This window comes from Taudactylus pleione, unplaced genomic scaffold (genome assembly GCF_031769625.1).
Source record: "Taudactylus pleione unplaced genomic scaffold, aTauple2 ptg000436l, whole genome shotgun sequence".
In the NCBI taxonomy this organism is placed as follows: Eukaryota; Metazoa; Chordata; class Amphibia; order Anura; family Myobatrachidae; genus Taudactylus; species Taudactylus pleione.
The window spans coordinates 4,499,753-4,513,250 of NW_028284838.1; the positions used below are offsets into that span (position 1 = coordinate 4,499,753).

Genomic DNA, 13,498 nt, shown 5'->3' on the forward strand with positions numbered 1-13,498 from the left:
ACATTCCTTTCTGCCACACATACTGCCAGGTGTCAGTACAACTAGAGAGAGCTTAGGGCCTGATCTCAACGACGATTACGCACGCAGACCGTCTGCGAAAATATGGTAATGAATGCTGTTGTATAGCCAGCATAGAGACACCCACTACCGCTATCTCACATCCGTAATACCTTGCAGTCTTGCGTATACATCGGGAACATCGAGTAACATCGACCCCTCATGCACAATTAATTACAACAGTTCTGACCTTACTCAGAAATTGCTTACCTCGTCGCAGGCACTGAGCACTCAAGCTGCGTATGCCGTCGTATTGGCTAATTTGTGCACGCCCATGCAACAGCGTTCAAACGGACAGGCACGCCTGCGTTTCACCGGCCACTCCCCGTCACCACCCCCAAATGCTCACTTCCTGTCAATCACTCTGTGATGACTCCGTATGGGCTCTGTGGTCGTAATGTTGATTTCACGCACGAGCACTGCAATGCATGCGCAGTACGCAACAATTGGCCACCTGCATGCGTAATCGCATTAGCGATCCCAAATGAATCAGGCCCTTATTCCATAAAATGCTGATCTTAATGACAAAAAGGATGGCTAAAGTCACAATGAGCTGTAAAGACATAGGATACTAACCAAATGAGTTAATAAGATACAGATGGATGGCCCTGCTTGTTTTATATATAAAACAAGCTGTATATATTATATTTCAGTTTTTAATTTATCACCGCATGAACTGATTCCCCTGTGTAAAGATTGTCTATAAGAAGCAGAAATAGACTTGTGTGTATGGATTAAAGAAGACATATAGATCCAGTTGTTCTTATGATACTCCTGAATAATTATATAAGACTCCTAGAGTCACGCTCTGAAGGACTTCTGCCTGTAACAGCTGCCCATTGTACCATACAGTTAGACACACTCACCAGTACTTAGGATGCTGCCAGATATTAACCTCTTGGACAGTAGGGGCTTATATAATTAACGGGGAATTGTAAGATATAATCTGAAGTGGGTGGATACAGGACAATTCCAGGGCAAGACGGAGGCTTCAGTAGCTAGCAGAGCTAGCCACAGCTGTTAACCACGGGGATGAACTGAGGCAACAAGGGCAATATATATAATAGAAATGACCACTAGTAGGGCTGGAGCTGGGGTAGCCTGCATCTGGTATATGCAGCAGTGGTGAATGGACCCAGGGTTTCTCTGGGACTGTAATAGCTGGCAGATGGAACATGCAGCAGAAGCAATAGCCATGACGCAACATGGAGACTGAACAGCTTGCAGGTAATCGATGCAGCAGAGACAAGGCTAGAGACAAGTCCTAGTATAATCTGGGATAACCAGGAGCATGTAGCACAGTGGGACACCGGCAGCAAAAGTTTCCTAAACACAGTGACAGGAATAGGACCAGCAGGTTACACCGAAGTGTAAACTATCACTGTGGGGCTGAAGCTTTATAACATAGACATGAACCAATGAGAGAGATTGGCCCCCTAATGACAATAGTAAAAGCAGCTGAAGCACTGCCCATAGAGCCGGCGTCTCGGCTGCTAAACAACAGCCTAGACCATAACTCTCTGTGGCCTCCCGGAGTCCCGATTGTCTAGCAAACCGAAATGATGCGGCGTCCCAATCGTCTAGCAACAGCCGGGACCTGCGATAGAGATGTGGACTGTATTATTCCAGGGAATGTGTATAATGGGCTAAAAAGGTTTTTCTTTCAAATGAAGCCCTACTCTATTTGTAGTTGAAGGACAGATGCAAATCCTGCATGAGAGGTTCCTGTTGAATACTGTATGCTAGGCAGTATATCTAGCAAACAATTGCAGATAGTGCAAGGGTTTCCTCAAGATAATAGACCCTTCAGGATAATAAACTAAAAGTTCTGAAAAGTAAAAGCAGATTTGTTGTCCATAGCAACCAATCAGATTGTAACTATCGTTTTCTAGAATATATTCAGTAAATTGTAGCTAGAATTATTATTATTATCATTTAGTTATATGGCGCCACAAGTGTTTCGCAGTACCTTGCAAAGTACATAACCAAAAAAGTGACTAACAGTACAATACAAATATAATGGAGGACAAGGACAGTTATAATATACATTGCTACATTGGTGACCATAACACCCATATAAGCAACAGAGCATAAGCAACCAAGTGTTGGTACCCTAGTGGGGAGTAAGAAGTAGATGAAAATAAAGTCAAGAGAAATACAAGAGGGTAGAGGGTCCTGCTCGCAAGAGCTTACATTCTAAAGGGGAGGTGCAGACAAACAGGCATGACACATGGGGTAGACAGGGAGGAGGGAGCATGGAGTAGCGGCTTAGGATGAGAGCTGGAAGGCTTTGATGAAGTATTGGGTTTTGAAAGCCTGTTTGAAGGATTGTAAAGAGGTGGTGAGTCTGATGGGGAGAGGGAGAGAGTTCCAAAAGTGGGGAGCAGCGCGGGCAAAATCTTGGAGGCAGGAGTGGGAGGAAGTAATCAGTTGGCATGAGACACGGCGTCTATTTGTTGAATGAAGAGGGCGGGCAGGAGAGTGAAGCGAGATAATGCCGGAGATGTAAGTGGGAGAGGAATGTATGAGGGCTTTGTAAGCGAGTGGGAGAACCGTGAATTTGGTTCTGAAGGGTAAGGGGAGATAGTGGAGGGCTTGTAGGAGAGGAGAGGCAGATATAGAGCGTTTGGAGAGAAAGATGAGTCGAGCGGCAGCATTGAGGATAGACTGGAGAGGAGAGAGATGGGAGTTGGGTAGGCTAGAAAGGAGTAGGTTACAGTAGTGCAATCTGGAGATGACCAGTGAGTGTATTAGGGTCTTAGTAGCATCCTGGGTGAGAAAGGGTCTGATCCTGGAAATATTTTTGAGATGGAAACGACAGGACTGTGAGAGGTTCTGGATATGTGGTTTGAAAGAGAGGGAGAAAGACAGTGCATTTGGGGGCTAGAGGAGATAGTTGTGCCATCAATTGATGGAGAAATAGGGGGATGGGAGGTTATGTGGGAGGGTGGGAAGATGATCATCTCAATCTTAGACATATTAAGTTTAAGAAATCGCTGGGACATCCAGGAAGTTATAGCAGAGAGACAGTTGGAGATATGAGTGAGGAGAGAGGGGGAGAGGTTAGGGGAGGAAAGGTAGTTCTGAGTATCATCAACATAGAGATGATAATGGAGTTCAAAAGAGCTGATGAATTCACCTAGAGAGGACTTATAGAGGGAGAATAGGAGTGGTCCAAGAACAGAACCTGGAGACAGTGGCGTAACTAGGGCAGGGCGAGCTGGGTACGTGCCGTGGGACCGGCGGCACGTAGAGGCGCCCCCGGCCACGGTACTGGCCCGTCATAGTTAGCCAGTGTAGTGCCAACCACAGTGAGTGCGGTCAGCACTACACATTTACACAAGACCGGCGCTAGGCTTCCCAGCGCCGGTCCTGTGTTGCACAGCTGAGCCCCTTCCCTCCCCCTGAGGGCTTGCCCAATAGCGCCAAGAGGAGGGTGGCAGGCGGGCTCATGCTGTGCATAACACACACATCACCGCCAGCGCTGGTGGCGATGTGTGTGTTAAATAGCAGCCAATGAGAGTCAGATAGACTCTCATTGACTGCTGCAGTGCCCACTGCAAGAGCCGGCTCCCTTCCGGCTCCTGCAATGCGTAATGGGAGAGACGTCATGATGTCTCTCCCATAATGCAGAGCGCGCCAGCCCGGGAGGACTGACGTGCGGACGACGGTGGGAGCCGGTGCGTGGATTCAGGTGAGTATTTTTCTTTTATTTATTGTTTAATTTCAGTGTGTATTTGTCGGGGGGGGGCACTTATACTGGGGGTACTGCATCGGGGGGGACTATTACTAAAGAGGGGACTACTACTGGGGGCAATGCATCGGGGGTGGACTATTACTAAAGAGGGGACTATTACTGGGGGCACTGCTTTGGGGGGGGACCACTATTGGGTACTACTACTGGGGGGGATACTACTGGGGGCACTGCATTGGGGGGGACCACTACTGGGGGCACTGCATCGTGGGTGACCACTACTGGGGACTACTACAGGGGCCACTGCATCAAGGGGGACTCCTACTGAGGCACTATATAAGGAGCTTACTACAGGGGGCACTGAAAAGGGAGAACCACTACAGAGGGCACTGCATAAGGGGGATAACTAATGGCGGGCTGCATAAGGGGGACTACTACAGGGGGAACTGTGTAAGGGGCACTGCATATGGGGGATCACTACTGGGGGCCTGCATAAGGGGGATCACTCCTGGGGGCACTATATAAGGGGCACTGCATATGGGGGATCACTACTGGGGGCCTGCATATGGGGGATCACTACTGGGGGCACTGTGTAAGGTGAACTAAGGGGGGCTGCATAAGGGGTACCAGTACGGGGGGCACTGTGTAAGGGGCACTGCATATGGGGCACCACTACTGGCGGCCTGCATAAGGTGAACTAATCAGGGGCCGCATAAGGGGGACCACTACTGGGGGTACTGTATAAGGGGCACTACTGGGGGCCTGCATAAGAGGGATCACTAATGGGAGCATTGTATACTGGGGGTACTATATAAGGGGTACTACTGGGGGCAATGCATAGGGGGGACTGTATAAGGGGCACTGCATTAAGGTGCAAATGGAAAGAAATATTTCCAGTGACAAGAAAGGGGTGTGTGTCATGTTGACACGCCCCATTTTTCAGTGGCCATGCCCCTTGTGACCATGCCCATTTTTTGCCGTGCGCGCCTGTGGGGGGCGGGGTGCGGATGGAATGCTCCATTGTAAAATTTGCCCTGAGCTCCAAATACCCTAGTTACGCCACTGTAAGAGGATAAGGAGTAATGAGAGGAGACAGAGAAGGACCAGTCAGAGAGGAGGACAGCCATGAGAGGGCAGTGTCACGTAGACCAAGGAAGTGAAGGATTTGCAGCAGGAGAGGGTGGTCAACAGTGTCGAAAGCAGCAAAGAGATCATGGAGAATGAGCAGAAAGTAGTGGCCTTTGGATTTGGCAGCAAGGAGGTCGTTGCTGAATTTTGTGAGGGCAGTTTCAGTGGAGTGGAGAGAACAGGAGCCAGACTGATTGGTTGCTATGGAAACACTTCCTCTTTACTGTTTTAGTAAATCTAACCCTTTGGGTCTATTATACACCTTTATTTAAAAGAAGAAAAAAAGACCACTCAAGTGGCCTTATAATTTATGTGGAAGAATTTGTGCTACCTTGTGCCAGTTAATAATTGAATAGCTTGGATCTATTTTGTACTCCATTTGTATGTTGGGTGCAATTCTTATTATATTATTGTTATTTATAGAACTCATACAATAACTATTTTACCAATTTTAATAACATTTATAAATATATATATATTTTTTTAAATACCTTAATAGGTTGGGCCGACGGAGGAAGACTATGAAGTTATGTCGCGCTCTGTCTGATCTGGTTGTGTACACAAACTCAGTGGCTGCCCAGGACATTATGGATGATGGTGAGATGCTACCTCAAACTCCTTATTTTATATGTTTCTTATGTTTGTTGTGTTACATGTAATATGTGGCTCGGCATCCTGCCATATGTTTTAGAGTATAGAGAAAAAGCCCTTTAAATATATTATTCTATCTTGCTGAGCCAGACTTAGGGGTGGGTTCAATTAGAGGCGAAAAGGCGTGATCGGCAAAAGGCATTCAGCGATGCAAGGTTTTCGCTACATTTTCGCGTATTGCCCTAATCAATTCCAGGATGTTTTCGCATGTGCGAAAACTCCATAGGCAAAGACGGGCAAAAAAGTTTTACCACTCAAAGGCAGGAGAAATGATGTGCAAAATCCCTAATTTTGACTAAAAATGTGGGGACTTGGGGCCTGATTCAGAGCCGAACGCTTTGACCAGAGCGCTCGCTCTGAATCAGTGCCCTCCTCCATGAAAATGGAGCGGCCTCCTGGCCGCTCGCATAGCTGTGGGTGACCACCCACAGCATATGCGAGCGTCCATGATGATGGTCGCGATGGTCTTGACCATCGCGACCATCGGGCTTGTGACGGAGACCCTGCGGTAGGGTCTCGCTGCCGCAAGCCCTGGAGTGATTTTGGCTCTATCAGAGCCAAAATCACTCCCACTGACATCACTAGTGATGTCAGTGGGGCCGGCTTCAGACGGTAGGCGTTCCCATGGGAATGCCTCCGTCTGGCAGGCACGCCCCCGGCACGCCCACCAAAGGGGGCGTGCTGTCAATCAACATCGACAGCACGCCCCCTTTGGTGTGAGACCCGGAGCGATGGAGAGCCCGTTGCTCGCCGGGTCTCGCGCATGCGCACGACGGAGCTCCCTCCGTCATGCGCAGTGGGGGAACATCGACCCGCTTGCGAGCGTCCTGCGCTCGCGAGCGGGTCTGAATGACCCCCTTGATTCAGAACCCTTTGCACACCCTCCCTAATACCTAATTAGGCAAAAAAAAAATTTCTTAATTCCCCCTAAAAAAAAAGTAATGTCATTTTTGGGGTGAAAATGTTAAAAGTGTTTGAAAATGGGTATAAAGTACTGGGTCTGGTATTTTGGGGCTCTGTATGGACGGGACAGGTGTTTTTTTAGGATTGCAGGAGGCTCCAGGAGGTGTTTTTTTTTTTTAAGTTTTTTAAAAAAAGGCACTTTAAAGATCCAAAAATATACTAGTACCCATTTACATGTACCCTCAATTTAACTACAACAATTATTTTTCATACAAGAAATTGCTTTAGAACATTTTTCCACACTTGTGCAAATATGCATATAACAACCCTTTGACTTAATTCAAGAACCCTAAATACTTTTATTAGGGCTATTAATACACTTCTATATTGATTTCCGGGGTCAGTTAGGCTTTTTATGGGGTACAGACTGATTTCCCCAAAATAAGCTGTCCTTTTCGCTAGTTTCGCCATGTGCTGCATTCACACACATGCGTTTTCACCTGTTTTGGAATTCCATAGGGCGAAAAGTGGGTGCGCGCATTGTGAAAATACGCGTAAACTTTGCGTCCACCCAGGTGAATGAGGCGAAAAGATTGCAGCGGCGAATGCATTTCGCCGGCCACGACTTTTTGCGTCTAATTGAATTTACCCCTAAAGGCACACATCCACTAGCAGACCAAAAAATGACTGACCGATTATGACATTGTAATAGTGCAGACGTTTGACAGTCTGTGCTGTGCCCACACTGAAGGAGCAATCGTTCAGTGTAGGCACATCAATCATCCCCTAACATGCTGAACCTGATGTTATCATCAGGTTGTTCAGCATGTTCGGCCGATGATTGATGTCTGAAACGACCAGTGGGATGGCGCATCGCTGGTCGTTTCCGATATTAATGTGGCCCATTAATGCACAATTCATGAGCGATTGAACGATAACGATATCGTTATCGTGCAATCGCTCATAGAAATCGGCTAGTGGATGTGTGCCTTTAGAGGGTAAACCAATTAGAAGCTATGTATGTGTGATGTGCTGCTGTGACACAGGCAACGGCTCCCTACATTGCCCCAACTTTGTACTTTTTACCTCTCAGCCCCAAACAGGTGCGCATGAAAATGCACGATATACGCCTACTGTATGTATGGGATTTGTGCCTACTGCACATCGCCCATACATAACGTGTTTGCAGCAGCCATGATTGAATTGACAGATCAGTAGGAAAACCCTGCTGGGGCCAGTGGTTGGCTGAGCACCAGGACGAACTCCAGCTTGTCTCTTATGCAGATTTTGTCTCCCAAATAATTCCATATTTTCCTAATATTTATTTGTGTAATACAACGATGACTTATCATTTTCTGAAGTGACTTATTAGCCAAAAAAAAATAGTGTGGCAAATACATGTTGTGGATTGGTTTTGCTGGTTTGCAGTACACCTAGTATTAGAGAATGTGTATACATGCTCTAACATAGGCTTATATGTCACTGAGACGTATGCCTATTAATTGCATGTTAACGTATCCACTCAAGATAATAAAATGTAAGTGTAAATAAATAAATGAAAGCTAAATATAAGTAAAACAGATGCACATAGAGGCACACATAATGGTGTGTTATATATACACTTTATTAAGACCTGTATGTAAACCACATCTTTCATAGATAGCACTTTGGTGTCCTCACAAATATTGAAGGCTCTGTACAAATGAGCTTACTGTCTACAGCCACTAATGTTGCTGATATAACGTAGGTGCTGGAAATTGCTCACAATGATATATGTGTCATGTTTATCTATGCTGGAAGAATGCAAACGCTTCTCTCTGTGCTTATGAAGTAGCAGTACACTGACATTCTGATACAAAAGCTGCAGTTTCACAGTCGTAGCTCATAATTGTGCCAGCTCTGTGCTGTGAGATAAGCTTTTGTTATATTTAATGATAATTCCTCTTTAATGATGGGTATAATGTTTTCCTACAAGGTTGTCAACAGTGTTAGTTTAAAGCCATCACTGTCAATGCAAACCATTATTTCATTATTTGGGAAAGAATGCAAATGACACATTTATCAGTATTTTATTTATCAGCTACTTGCTAGTGCACATACGGAGCAGTTAGAGCCACACATCTTCTTTATAACTATCCAGTAATTATGTGTCTGGTTTATGTATTTATATTTTTCCACTTAATGGGCTATGAGATACATGGATGTAGATGAATGTGTTCTCTATGTATTTGTGTATTTATATACCAAATTCTCCATGTGTTCTGCCTGGGCATATATAGTTTAGACCAGTGGTGGCGAACCCTGGCACTCCAGCTGCTGTGAGACTACATATCCCAGCATGCCCAGTCACAGTTTTAGCATTCCCTAATAGCAAAACTCTGGCAATGTATGCCGGGATATGTAGTCCCACAGCAGCTGGAGTGCCAGGGTTCGCCACCACTGGTTTATACTAATATCTAGTCATCTGTTGCTGGTCATTAAAGACCAAAGAGATTGGCATTATGAATTGTATACCCAACAAAATAACTGCACAAATTGGTAGACTGAATTGTTGAGCATTCTGAATTAAATTGCATGTTATAAAGATGTTTGTCTTCTGGGTACATATATTTTGGTGCTTTCCCCATCAGACAGGACTGTGTGTACCCTCTAGTTAAAAATAATTGTCAGTTGGGATGTACTCCACGTGCTGCAGGTCCCCCTCTCTAGGCATTTTCTGCACACATGCCTACATACCCAATAATACAGTGTACAGTACATGGGCAGCCTGGTATGGATGGGTAGGAAATTGAGCATCCACAGTTGAATAATTGCTACTCCTGTAAATTGGTAACATTTCTAAATATGAATCACTTTAGAAAACCTCACAAGTGTATATTGAGTCTGATGTATGGCTGGTTGGGGGGGTGGGGGGGGGGGGGTGGTATCATTTACCTGCATTCAGTGCTGTGTTTATGCTGGATAGGCGTAAAGGCTCAGTGCAACCAAGTCACACCAGTGTACTGTAACCTCATCTGGGTGAGCAGTGGTTATGGTATGTGCTATAAACAGGAACGCCTATTATATATATATACAGTATTCATGTCACTTTTTTCACTTATTATTAACTAGCAACCCGCTCCGGCTTCGCACAACAGCATTTAATTTTGCCATAGCCCCCTTTTGAGATAACAACATGCTCCATGTCATCACAGTCCCCTGCATCTCACCACAGCCTTCTGCATCTCACTCCTGCCCCCTGCATCTCACCAGTGTCACCACAACCCCCACTGCTGCTGCCCTGCAGCTGGCTGGAGCCAGGCCACTTGGATGTACTTGGAAGGGCAGGAGGATCATGGATGAGAGATTTGTATTGCAGCTACTATAAGCATTATCAGCAGCATAGTGTTCTGATGGTTGTTTTTTTATTACATTTTTGGGTTCTTGTGTCCTTTACGGACTCATTGCAGAGAGAACCCAAGTGTCCTACACTGGTTATTATTTTTAATCATGGTAATGTCTAAATCCCCTTCACAAAGAGGACCCCGACGTCATCAGCCAGTGTCCAGCGTCATTCCCTACCATCGAAGTGGGCATAGAGGGGGAATATAACGCGAGCCACCGAGCCCGCGAGGAGACAACTTTCTTCTTTAGTTGGGGACAACTTTCGGTACGTTGTGTATGTAAAGTACACAAGTACCATTCAAAACATTCAATCGGTTCTCTCTGCAATGAGTCCGTAAAGTACACAAGTACCCATTTTTGATATCTATGTCTCTCCTGACTCCTTCCTGGCTACTGTGACTGCATCAGGGCAAATAGCTAGAACAAGTAACTATGTACCTGGGCAAACCATCTTGCAATGCAAGGAGTGCATGTGGGGTAAATACTGGCTGCTTTTGCATGTAGCCTACAAAAGCTGGACAGCTTTATTTTTAAACTGGAATTGAGATTTCAGTTTCGACACACCCCTCCCAAATCTAAGTTTCTCTCCACATGTTAAATCTACCCCACCTGCAGTGCAGCATGGTTTTACCAAGTACGTTTGGTTTTACCTAGATGCACAGTTACTTTCTTTTTCTTACTCTATTCCCAAATCTGAATCAGGCCCCCTGTCTACCTCAGACGTGGTCCGGCTCCTGTCACTAGCTCCCTCCACTCTCTAGGTTGTTGCTAAGCAACAGGGCACATTGCTAGCTCTGATAGGCTCTCACTTTGCTATTTCAGCACTGTGGGCAGCTACTGTACTTCACTTCGGTGTAAGAGTAGATTTTGTTATATATATATATATATATATATATATATTTTAGGGGTGAGCGGGTTCGGTTTTACTCGGATTTACTCGGATCTTTAAACGGCATTTTATTGGCTATCGCCTATCATGTGTTTTGGGTAGCCAATATAATAAATCCGAATTTGCGGTAAAGTGGCGATAAGAACCGAGTAAATCCAAGTAAAACCGAGCCTGCACATCCCTAATATAAATATATATGAATGAATTCCTAACATATCCAAATATAGATCCCCATTTACTAATGCGTTTTATCACCAAAATGAATAATAAATGTCACTGTTTATGATAAATGGTGCTCCAGCCAATCAGCTCCCAACTGTCAGCTGTTAGAAAAATGACAGTTGGGAGCTGATTGGCTGGAGCACCATTTATCATACACAGTGACAGTTATCACTCGTGTTGGTGATAAAACTCGTTAGTAAATGGGGGCCTTAGGGGTCTATTTACTAAGCAGTGTTAGGAGACAGAGTGAAAAGTAATAAGAAAGTGATAAAGTGCCAACCAATCAGCTCCCAACTGTCATTTTTCAAACACAGCTTGTGAGATGACAGTTGGGAGCTGATTGGCTGGCACCTTATCACTTTCTTATGACTTTTCACTCTGTCTCCTAACACTGCTTAGTAAATAGAGCCCTTAATCTGTTACCCAAGAAACTTTTGTTATCTAATATACTGTACTCATTTACATTTATAAAGATGAATTGAAATTCAACTGCACTGTTTTTTGATTGTGTCTACAGGTAGCTGTAGTATTCTCTGTCTGTGCAATATAAAGGGTAATAGAACTGTACTATGAACATTACATAAGCAGGTCATGGTGAATATTACAGTGTCACTGTATAATGGTGAATGTCAGTACAGAAAGTAATAGATTATGTCCATTGTTCATGTGCTTTATGGGTACGTGTAATATTCTGGAGTGTGTTCTGCACATACCACATGCTGTTGGTAGATAGGCACCAGTTCAATAAGTGACATAAGTATATAACATAGGTACCAGTTCAATAAGTATATAACATCATTAATTATACTGTGTCCCTGCAAAAATATGCATTTTCTACATGGAGGAGTTGGACAGATCAGTTCATTTGTGACTAACTGTGGGACGAACGCTCCTGTGCACATCATTATAAGCCCACATCCAAACATCAATTGTTTGATTTTACATGATTAGATATATAAATTACATTGTAGTAATGGAGAGGGCACAAACACAGTGACGGCCCCTAGTTTGTGGGTGGCCTTCACTAAATGACATAAATAAGCCTTGGGGGTAAATGTAATGGGGTGCGGAGTTCTGACATCGGTGAGTCTGGCCATTTTTTTCAAGTAGTAGTCATTTAACAGGCAAAACCAGGTTGATTTTGCCTGTTAAATGACTACTGCTTTAAAACATTGGGCAGTCTCGCACAGGACTCACTGATGTCAGAACTCTGCACCCTATTACATTTAGCCCTTGGCCTTTATTGGCCATTAAATACACATACGCTGACAGAGAGGTTGCTAATAGCATAGTATTTTCTACTACAATGGAATATAAAACTTTAAAACATATGGTATCCTTATGGTCCAACTTAGGTGAGTTCAAACTTTTTCTTGAAGTATTTGGGCCTGGAACAACACCCTTTCACCAAAAATGCATCAAAAAAGGCCAGTCATAGTGTACAATTAATGTAGTAATAAACATAGGGCTGAAAAACCCTTACATAAAATCAATGATTCATTTGCATATAACAAGACCTCTCATGGGGATCAGAATAGATATCAGCAGCCCAACCTCACCCTTTCCACAAGTGTAAGCTCCAAGTGGGTGCAGAGTCCTCCACAAGAGTCCAGCCAAGCGAAACTACTCTACCAAGGCATTTCATTGTTGCCACAACTTCAGCAGTAATGTGGCTGATACTGCTCCATAGTGCTTATAAAGGGCAAACCATCAATCACATTTAATGTCCAATTAACAAACTGTTGTCTACTTGTAGGCTGTAAAAACATGGCTGCCATTAAACAATACATTTATATTAACTCACGAAGGATTTATCATTTATTTATTACCAGTTTTATATATATATATATATAGTGCACACATATTCTGCAGCACTTTACAGAGAATATTTGCCATTCACATAAGTCCCTGCCCCACTTTTTTGTTGGGAGTCAATCTATCAAGTTCCACCAATCACATTCAATATCCAATAAATAAACAATTGTCTCCGTGGAGGCTACAAAAACATGGCTGCCATTAAACAATAAATTTGCATTAATTCAAAAGTGATTATTCGTAGTAAAAATATTTGTTAGTGTTAATAAAGTTTAATAAAGTAAAAAATATCTGTGTACAGATATGCGATTTAAAGACATGTTGAAAGTTGGGAAGTGGAATAATGTGTTCAAGTAAGTGATTTGGGGGTTTATTCAGTACCAAAGGGTATTTATATTGCTGGTGGTGTAACTGGCACAGCAACTAGAGAGGAAAATGCGTATATACAGCGGGTAAAATAAGTATTGAACACATCAACATTTTTCTCAGTAAATATATTTGTAATGGGGTTATTGTAATGATATTTTCACCAAATGTCAGCAACAACCCATGCAATCCACACATGCAAAGAAATCAAACCATAGATGTCCATAAATTAAGTTATGTGTAATAATGCGAAATGACACAGGGAAAAAGTATTGAACACATGAAGAAAGGGATGTGCAAAAAGGCATGGAAAGCCAAGACACTAGCTGAAATCTATCAGTAATTAGAAAGCAATCCTGCCCCTTGTCAATGCAATAATATAAGCTGGT

General features: G+C 43.8%; 1 protein-coding gene across 2 annotated transcripts in view; it reads left to right on the plus strand.

Annotated features, from left to right (window-relative positions):
- PLCH1 (phospholipase C eta 1) overlaps positions 1-13,498 on the plus strand; it is a 222,213-nt gene that overhangs the window by 168,491 nt on the left and 40,224 nt on the right. For both annotated transcript variants that reach the window (XM_088447686.1, XM_088447685.1), the window contains exon 15: positions 5,379-5,476. In XM_088447686.1, coding sequence (XP_088303812.1) covers positions 5,379-5,476 — 98 coding nt within the window. The remainder of the gene's footprint in view (positions 1-5,378; positions 5,477-13,498) is intronic.